Source organism: Hipposideros armiger, unplaced genomic scaffold (genome assembly GCF_001890085.2).
Source record: "Hipposideros armiger isolate ML-2016 unplaced genomic scaffold, ASM189008v1 scaffold_86, whole genome shotgun sequence".
NCBI lineage: Eukaryota > Metazoa > Chordata > Mammalia > Chiroptera > Hipposideridae > Hipposideros > Hipposideros armiger.
Window position 1 is genome coordinate 2,926,705 of NW_017731436.1, and position 10,560 is coordinate 2,937,264.

General features: G+C 38.6%; 1 protein-coding gene across 1 annotated transcript in view; it reads right to left on the bottom strand.

Annotated features, from left to right (window-relative positions):
- Positions 1-629: 629 nt before the first annotated feature.
- SCAF8 (SR-related CTD associated factor 8) overlaps positions 630-10,560 on the bottom strand; it is a 68,914-nt gene continuing 58,983 nt past the window's right edge. The window contains exons 16-20 of the mRNA XM_019644161.1: positions 9,758-9,891; positions 8,048-8,189; positions 6,344-6,412; positions 3,483-3,701; positions 630-2,729 (exon numbers count right to left, since the gene is read on the bottom strand). Of these exons, the coding sequence (XP_019499706.1) occupies positions 1,288-2,729; positions 3,483-3,701; positions 6,344-6,412; positions 8,048-8,189; positions 9,758-9,891 (2,006 nt within the window). The 3' untranslated portion in view covers positions 630-1,287. The remainder of the gene's footprint in view (positions 2,730-3,482; positions 3,702-6,343; positions 6,413-8,047; positions 8,190-9,757; positions 9,892-10,560) is intronic.

Consider the following 10,560-nt stretch of genomic DNA (forward strand, 5'->3'; position numbering starts at 1 on the left):
AAACTCAGGTGGGCTCTTTGCTCCTTGAATACAAACTAATGTTTTCAGACCCATCACCACCACTCTACATCTTGTGCAATTAAGATATTCACTTCAGGCAAGTGACCAGCAAGCATTTTAGTCCCAGCACTCTATGCAGAAGAGCAAACAGTGTGAAACAAAGCAGTACAAGTATTTCCGTCAAATTTGGCTCCATGCTAAATCTGGCTTCATGCTGCACTATATTTAAAAATTGCCAAACCGTCAATGTATTTCTTTAGTGTTTCTTTTTTTACCTTCACAAAGGCTAAGAGCTGTAACCATTAGCAATGTCAATCAATTGCTCTAATTTTCTATCCAGTTGTAAAGAATATTTTGTTATCTAAACTATCAACTTTGTTTTTCTCTGTATGCGCATGAATACAGAGAAACCAAAAAAGCCTACGTAACTGATACAATAACCACACACAGGTATTACATACAAGCCAATGAGACTGCATGATTGTTATATTGAAGTACATACTTTTTGCACCACACAGGTCTTCGTTTTGTTATTAGGAGTAAAAGAAAACTCTGCGACTAGGCACATGCTGCTCAGGATCCAGGGCTTTAAGAATTTGTAGGTTAAAAAAATACAATTCCTAGAACACTGTTATCAAACAAATAAGTTTTATTGGCATCTAAAAACAAAATTCACCCAACATTGAAACGTATTTTAATATTTATGCTGTTTTCTTTTTTTCCTTTTTACTCACTGCAGTATGAGGAACAGATCACAAACACTTACTTTGGAGAAACAGAGACCACAGTGTAGATTTTACAAAATCACTTTTTAAAATCTCTGTATGGTGCTCCTCAAGTGATCTAGAGCCAGTCTTTGCATAAAATATCACAGCTTTGTCTGTTACCTTAAAATCCTGCAGCAGCCTAAAGATGTGGATAAGATATGCCACCACTGGCTATTCTGAAATATACCTATTACCATATCCGACCTAATGGTAGTATCTAAAAAATGCTTTCTTCCATAGGAAGTCTCTGACAAGCTGTTATTCATTTCCTTGAAGTTAAAAGAATCTGGGGCAACATTTATCAGAAAAATAAAAAAAATGTTTACCTACCCATGTTCATATTAAGAACAATGTCTATACAAGTCAGTTGTACAATTATTTTAAGAGAAAGGTGAACATGAACATCAGATTAACTTAATTCTGGCAGACAAAAGTGAACAACTATGGTCCCGTCGGCCATTAAGCTATTACAGAGAGATGACAACTTTACAAAAGGTATCTTTTACCTACTGAGTGATGATTATGTCCCCTCAGTTTCTGTGCTTTCTACCACTGGTTCACTTTCTACATCAGCAACTGTGTCACTCTTCTCCTTGTTTATGTCACTTGAAGGTGTCAGTTTCTCATAAAGTTCAGGATCACTCTGCACTGGTAAAGGTGGTGGTGGTGGAGCATGTCTCTCGGTATTCTCACCATTAACCTGAGGCACATTATCACCTTTTCGCTGAGAAGTGGCCCCTTCAAAAAAATCAAAAACCCGAGCATGAGGAGGGGGGACCCAGGTGTTTTGAATCCTATCTCGTCCAAGACGATTTCCATTAATTTCTCTGCAGAAATCAAAATCTCTGTCATCCCTATCCCTCTGCCGCTCCCAGGGTCTTCTGCGGTCATCAAAATCTCTGGGAACTTCTTGTCCAAATCCTCTGTTCCAAGGACCACTTCTGGGATCAAATCTATAGTTTCCGGCTCGAAATCTGCCTCTTTCTTCATGCAAGCCTTTCGGACCAGCAAAGACAGGTAGGACGCGATGCTCCCGCTCATCAAAATCTCTGTGTCCCCACGGCTTCTCTGGGTTAAAGCCGAAGTGGTCTCTCCGACCAAGGTGCTCCATCCCTGGCCTCACGAGCTTCTCTCTGCTATCCACAGGAGGTCTTCCGAAATGCTCCCTGTCTAACGGAGGCCTGCCAGGACCTTCTCTCGGATCCACGGGCCGTCCGACCATCTCCCTAACATCCACAGGAGGAGGTCGACTCATGCTTTCCCTGGTTTCGATGGGAGGAAACCGGTAATCTCGATCTCCTTCCTGCTGAATATTGTCATTCCCAAGTGGTATCCTTTTCTCTGGATTATTGTCTATACTTTGCCTTCCAGGAACTAGAAAAGGTCTTTCTGGCTGACCGAAAATATCTCCTGGAGGAAAAGGACCACGGGGTGGGTGAAAGGCGGAATCAAGTACCGATGGGGGAGGGAGTCCTCGTTGGGGAGGAATTCCAGGCTGTAGTAAAGGGAACCTTGGTCCAGGAGCCTGCGGCATTAGTCCTGGACGAAGGTCTAACATTGGCAGTACAGGCATTCTTTGACTAGAGAGATTTAAAGGGGGTAAGTTTTGAGGCCCAGCTGGTGGCTGTGTTCCCAAAAGTCCAGATGTATTTGGGACATTTGGTGGCTGTACTCCTATAAGTCCAGAATTGTTATGGATATTTGGGGGGAGCACTCCCAAAAGTCCAGAACTACTCGAAACAGTTGGTGGCTGTATTCCCAAAATTCCAGAGTTATTGAGAATATTTGGTGGCTGAGGTCCCATAATCCCAGGACTACTGGAAACGTTAGATGGCCGGACTCCAAGAATTTCAGCATTACTTGACACATTTGGTCGCTGAACTCCCATAATTCCAGAATTGCTTGTCACATTTGGCGGCTGTCCTAAAATTGCAGAGCTACTGGAAATATCATTTTGAATCACTACAATGGAAAGGAAAAAAAACAACACACACAAAAATCACTCTGGAATGAAAAGAAAACTATATTTGTAACTATTAATGCTATAATTTCCAGCAGTTAGCTTAGAATTAATCAACCACTTGTATCCCCAAAGAATCGAGGTACACTAGATACTAAATAAAAATCAAAGCTAAAGTTATTACCATGTATAGTGACATCTAAATATTAAAACATATGTGGGACTGTTGCTTAAAATCTTTACATGACCTTTTAAATTAACAAAAATGTCAAGTTTTATACTGGTTCTCTTTTAACAAGTCTTTCTAAAGCAAAACAATTCTTAGTATACTAACAGTGTTGCCATGAAAAAAGGACTTGATGCTTTCAAACGATACATTTTCTTCTAGGCCCAGCTGGGTGATACCTGGTAGAAAGAAGTTATTTATACATAGCACTTGTTCATTTTCTCCATCTGTAAGGATACATACTCTGTGCAATCTTATGTTGATTAACAACACATTAAAGCAGTCCCAACAAACCAGAAAAAGACAGGGACGGGGTCTCAATGGAGAGGCAGCAAAATCTATACTATCCTGAACAGAATGCCAAATTTGTTTTTAGGAGATAGTGATCTCTTTGAAAATTGCAACATTTCAAACATTTGCGCATTGAACTGCTTACAAATGCATGGCACCTCAGAAGTAAACACCACTTCACAGAGTGTAGTGCTTATGATTTAACTATGGATTCTGGGGATTTTTTTTCTTTCTTTACCTGATCTGGTGTTTTCACCAGAAGGAAGCTGGTGGTCTATAAGATGAGGTACTTTTTCTTCAGGCTCTGCTTGTTTAGTTGGAGGATTAAAAACATTTCCAGCTGCCAAGGCAGAAGTAGCAAGACCGCTGGCAACAGAACCACCTGGTAAAATAATGCTACCAAATCCAACATCTTTCACAGTTTCTGGAGTCATGGATAATGGCGGCTGCACTAAAGCTGTTTAAAGAGGGGGGGAAATATATTTCAGACTTAATTAACTCATCAATCCATGTGCTAAGTTAAAACAGTAACCGTGACTAACAATGGCCTTGCCAAAGTTTTGAAGGACTTCCTATCCTCTCCCCCTAGTTGTTTGGTAAGACTGATCATATCACGTGACATACAGTAAGTCCCCACTTAAGGTCGTGATAGAGTCTGTGACTTTCAGTGAAACCACATATAACAAAACCAATATTGTCAAGGGCTAATTGATATAAACAAGTTAAGTTCCTACAGCATCTCATAAACATTATACATTGAATGAGAAGATGTTATTTGAGGACCTACCATACAGGAACTCTCTCCTGGTCCCTCTATTTCATTTATAATGAAAACTAACTTCTCGCAGCTTGAATGTATCATTTAATAGCATCTCTGTATTATCTAACACATTATATAATAACTGATGCTCAAAATGACAAATGAGTCACCATGAAGGGGATAAATTATATTTAGAAAACTTTTTTAAAAAATATTTTTAAAAATTGTTTAGTAAAATAAGGACCAGTGGCTTCTAAAGAAGAAAATCCCAATAACACACACACACACACACACACACACACACACAAAATCATAATTTTCCAAGGATGCCAGTACATGAATATCTAAATAAACAGAAATGATTAGTGCAGACTGACAAATAATATGAGAAGGAAAATCTGCCCAATTCCCCTTGAAATTACAATGCTCTAAGGTTCTTACATTTACTACTTTTTGTCAAACAATATTAGAAACTCATCAGATGAGGAGAGATAATAAGGTGGACTACAAATAAAACGGTATAAACATTCCATTTAAAAAAAAGCATAGAAAAACCCCTAAGTGTATATATCATTTATATGTTATAAAATAAAACTAGAGGAATATAAAATCACAATTAAACAACTGGAATTTGTAGTCCAATTTACATCACAACGCTATTAAATCATTTACTTGGGGGTTTTAGGAACTGTTATCCTCACATTTAACTCTAGTTTTACCTGGATGAACTGCTAGCACATAACAGGGCTGTAAACAGAGGAAACCCCCTGGGGATCACACAAGGGAATTATGAGAATTAAATGAGACAGTGAGCACAGGAAGAGCACCCACAGCACAGTGCTATGTGTCTTTCCCCATTAAGTTTACTTCAGATTTCTCAAAATGAGTGAATTAAGAAGAAATAATTGGGAGGTACGCTCAAGGATGAGTCTATGAATGGCGAATTCAGAAAGGGCTTCACAACATTTTTCCAGTTTACTGAAAGAATAAACAATTCTTCCTAATTAACCAACAATAACCAAAAAGAAGAATCCCAATGCTGTCTAAACACTGAAGGAGAGTAAAAATGTTTAAAGCCATAAGGAAAATGGATTATATTATCAAAAGGTAAGCCCTCTATCATACACACTCTCTTTAAATAAAGTCTTTTGAGTCAATATTGGGACAAAAAACTAAGCAGCTCACAAAAACTGATGCGGTCATCTCAAAAAGACAGAGAAGCAACATGAAAGGTCTCTCATTGTCCAAAGATGAGACAAATGGAACTTCAAAAAGAGGAGTGAATGCAACTGCTTGGAACTAAAAATCAATTAATCCATAAACACTAAAGAAAACGGAGGAGGAAGAACTGGAGGGTAAGGGAGAGGAAAAGGAGGAGAAATAAGAGAATTCCTCTCCCCGCTGCAGCCGCTGGTTATCACTGGAAATATCCACAGAACTCACTCACTGCTCTGGAAAATAGCACTTACAGGAAAGAATTTAGCACCTCCCCTGCTCTCCTGTACAACTGTACTTCAAGGTAACTAAATACTATTAGTTGATAAAAGCAAGTTTTTCTTATAGAAAAATGATAACTAAAAAACACACAAGGAATTATAAAATTCAGAAGTCATCATCGCTTTGAAACTAATGAAAAGGAGGCTCAAGGAATAATGATCAATGGAGGGAACCACCTGACGAAATATGAAGGTTAACTTTTTTATGGCCAGGTCCCACTACCTGAGTGCTCTGATACATCTGAACATCATTTAAAGGGTGGAAAGCCTGCCTCCTGATGTGACGTAATGTCAAGTCTACAGCACCCCATCTTTAAGTATTCTTGCCAAAAAAGCTGAAATGGAATCAAAGCAAGCCTTTGGTGCTGCCAACTTTCTATTTACAGGAAATGCAAGGAGATGGAGGAACAAATTCAGTATCACAAAGAAGCAAAAAACCAAATCCATTATTTGGGATCTTGCATATAGAAGTGAGCTGTTTGCTTATTCAGTAAGTTAAAGGCATGAAGAATTTAAAAAGAAAGGGAGGTTTGGGCAGCAGTACTCTGTATTAGGATATTTAATACACACATACACACACAAACATACAAATATGATGCAGTCACTGTCTTCTGAATTTTGACTAAAATAAACCAGTTATAAAAAGATATTTTCAGATAACAGAGAAAATCCGAATATGGACTATCAGGTGATACTGTTAATTTTTTTTAAAAATCACTCAACAAAAAAGATGCATTTGTCTGAAAACTTTCATAATAAAAAACTAGCAATAATTCACAAGAATGAGAACTGACACATTACCACCACCATGAATTGAGAAAATTCTGAAAGTAGAAAACTCACATGTTGGTACTACTGGGGGAATAGTAGGTGGCGGTCCAACAGGTGGTGGGACTGGAGGTGGCATGAAACCTACATGGAAAAAAAAAAAGTCCCCAAATTAAATAATGTAAGAAGTCACCTCTTTTACATCAAAGGTTTTAATAGCTATAAGTGAAATTCTACATTCTTAAAAAAGTCTTTCATTACGATGACCTCATATTTGTGAGTATAGTTTCCATTTTAAAAATTACTTTTATATACAACTACCTTATTAGATCCTTTAAAGCATAGAGCTCCTTATTACGTCCTATTTATTTACTCATTTGTTTAAGTCCCATGGCACTTAAAGATTAACACAAGCCAGACAATCTGTTTATATGCTCGCATGCTGACCACATGGGGAATTAAATATTGTATTTCGAGCTGCTGATAACATTATATGCAATAATTCATCTGTAAAATGTGCTATTGTATGTCTCTGATATATATGCTGTTTACCCACTAGATCAGAATACTTATCATTAACCTTGGATGTTACTATATTATGTTTTAAACATTGAAATAAATCTTCAATTTAATAGTGGCTGTTTTATGATTTTAAGTATCAAACGATAGAACTATAAACCTGCTTCCCTGCTTTTTAAAACTATAGACTCTACCATTAAATTCAATTAGAAACAGTGGCTAAAAATAAGAGAAAAATAAGGATACGTGATTTTCAACAAATAAATGCTAGACAATGACTTTATAAAGGCTATGTGGTATGAATTTTGAAATAATCACTTAAAAATGTCTTCTAAAAAAAGTTCCATTTTAAAATCATACACACAGAAAATATTTGACAAAAGTAATTTCCAAATATTTAAAATGTACAAAGATAAAATTCTTATTAAAATCTGTATCAATTTCAAATTATGTATTAAACTATAATTTTAAACTTTATGTGACATGACAGATAAATTACAACCATTCTCAGGCAATGAATTTGTTTTTTGGTCATATTGGTGTTTTTTAAGGAACTCTATTCAATAGCTAAAAATTTAAATTACAGAAATCAAAATACAGCACTTCGTTTCTTGTAATATGGAAATAAATCATGAAGTTAAAAAAAATCGTTTTAAAAACATCAATATATTCCATTTGATTCTACGCTATATAAGCAATTATTTAGATTTCATTGATTTGTGATGTTTAAGTAATCTATAGCTTTTACCTAGAAATACTGGTTTAAGGAACTTTTTGTTTATCAACAATTTATTAGGTCAGAAAAAATACCAATTCAATTAGCATTTTAAGATATAATTTCTAATGTCAAAGTGGAAACCTGATGATTTTTAGGAAGGACAATCTATATAATTAAATGCACACTTATGGATGAATGGGTGATAGCTATACAGAACTGTGATATAAAAATTTCAACATCAATTTTAAACTATCTAAAGAGTATTTCAGTGATTTTAAAGGACTCCATTTCTTTTCTGTGTCGATGCTTCTTAAAGTGGTCCTCCAACAGCCTGCATCACCTGGGAACCCGGTAGAAATGCAACTGTCCCTCCGCGGAGTCCTACTGGAGCAAAGGGAGGCTGGCCAGCAATCTGCGTCTGAACACGCATTCCAGCCTTCCAGGTGATTCTAACGTATGCTAGGGTTTGAAAACCACTGCTCTATGTGGCACTTAAATGATATGCTAAATAAAGTTCCATTAATAAGACGAAAATTGCTTACCAGGAGGTGGTTGTGAAGGGTTAAAACTTGCCCGTAGAAACGGTGGCGGGATTGGACTGAATCCAGGAGGAGGAACCTGCATTGACACAGGAAACGCTGGTGGGACCAAGCTAACTGCAGGCACAGCAGGTGCTACTGGGATCTTGTGTGGACAGAAAAGAAAAAGTCCATGAGTCATCTTATCCATCTGCAACAATTACATCTTGGACCGCCTAAAGGTAAATTACTTCTAATTCTTTTTTTCAGGGTAACAAATTCCATTATATTAAGCTACTTTTTTTCCTTTTTGCATACTTGTAAATAGACCCACTTGGGGTAAAAAGCAAGGCACTATTATTCAACAGATAGTAAATGCAGAGATTGTGAAATCTGCCTCATATTCAAGTGACGTAAGGTAACGTGCACCTATTTGAAGAGTGAACATCAGGCTCCATTTTAAATTGTTCATCTCCCTAAGTTTCTAATACCTACCGATGTCATGCGACCAGACCACCCTTAGGAAGCATGTCAGTAAGAGCTTTAAAATGACTCAAATTTCTCATAAATCTATTTTCTATTCCCAGCATAAATACCTTTTATTCATCCTACATACAATAATACCCAAATACTTATCTGCACTGTGGCTGTCCCTCTCTTCTAAATTTCACATTCTATCAATGGTCTGTTCAACATCTTTGTTGTCTGAAAGACACTTCAAACTTCTCGGGCACAAAACTGCACTCTCAATTGTTCTTTCCAAAACAACTCTTCCTTCCCAGTTTTCTTTCTCATTCTCAGCTAACGGTAAGTCCCTCTTTCCATTTCTCAGGCCCAAAGCCTTGTCTCTGCTCTTTCTCACGAGTCAAATCTAATAATGCCATGCAGCCCCCTGATCGTGTGATCAAGATGCACCTAGTACCTGACCACTTCTCATTTCCTCCACTGCTAGTCTAGCATTCTAGTCTGAGCCACCATCTCTCATCTGGATTGCTCCAACTGTCTTCTCACTCTTCTCCCTGCTTTCAGGAATTCCCACTAATCTAGTCTCAAAAGAGTAGGGCCAGTGCAATCCTTTAAAATTCTAAGCCAGATCAAGTCACTTCTTTCAAACTCCTCCAGAAGCTGGCATCTCAGAGGGAAACCCAAGTCCTCCCGGGGGTCTCCTGTCCACCACGCTGCCTTTCCCTCGCGGTACTCTAGCCCACTTGCTGCTCCTGACCTGGGGCCTCTGCACTGGCCCTTCCCTCTGCCCGCCAGGCTCTTCCAGCTGGCCAACGTTCACTTGCTGCTCCACTGTCTCCTTCTCAGTCAAGTCCACCCTGACCATTTCACGTAGGATTGCAGGCCCCTGCCCACACGGGTCACCCCTACACTGCCTTCGTCCTTCCGCTGTGTCCCATAAACGTATTTCGTCTCTGTCTCCCCTTTTGAGAACAAGCGCTCCATAAGGGCAAGGATATGTGTTTGGTGTTTTTTCACTGATAAATCCCAATGGCAGGTGCCTGGAAGGCTGAATGTCACAGAGCAATCAACAGTCATTTGTTCAATAAATAAACATTTAAATATAAATTAGACCACTTCTTAAAAAAAAATCTTTTCTTCAAAAACTGTTTGACTAAACTCATATTTATTCCATTTTGGACAAGTTCCTCCAAGTTTTATAGAGTAAATACCCGAGAAAAACAGCAAAGTAAAACAACACATTCAACAACAAAAACACCCAGCACTAACCTGCAACATAGCAACAGGTGGCGGGAAAACCTCGGCCTGGGTTGTGACCACTGTCTCCTTTTCAACTGGAGTTGGGCTCTGTGTTGTCTGGACCGTCTCTTTAGCAGGTTCTGAGCTTTTCACAGTTTCCCACTCTAAATGAAAAATTTGGAGGACTTCCGGTAAGATGGCAGAATAGACAGACGCTGTGCCGACTACCTCCCAGGATCACACCAAAATTACAAATAATTTACAAGATATTCAACCTCAGAAGTTCCCTGGACCCTAGATGAGCAGAACCTCTAAACAAAGGACTTAAAGAGGAGGCCACGTCAAGTCCGGTAGGAGGGGCGGAGACGAGAGAGGGCAAACCCCATGAGGGACACCTCAGCGGTAGGGAGGCTTCTCCAGTTGGGGGCGAGACCCTCCGGCCCCACAGCGCGCTCACCATCCCAGAGTTACTTTGCCAGGAAAAGGAATTCTACGATAGCTGGAAGTAGAAAATAGTGAGGACTCTCTTTGCTCAACTCGGTGAGGCTGAGGGCAGCTGGAGAAACAGTGGACTGGCAAACCTACTCGCTCGCTGGTGACCTAATACATCGAAGCAATCAAGAGTGACAGCCACAATGAAGAAACAAAGAAACATGTCCCAAGTAAAAGATCAGAAGAAACCTCAAGAAATGGAACTAAATGAAACAGATGTATCCAACCTTTCAGAGACAGAGTTTAGAACAATGATGATAAGAATGTTTCAGGAACTTAAGGAGGACATAAAGAAGGACACAGAAATCATAAAAAAACAACCAGGTACAACTAAAGAATAC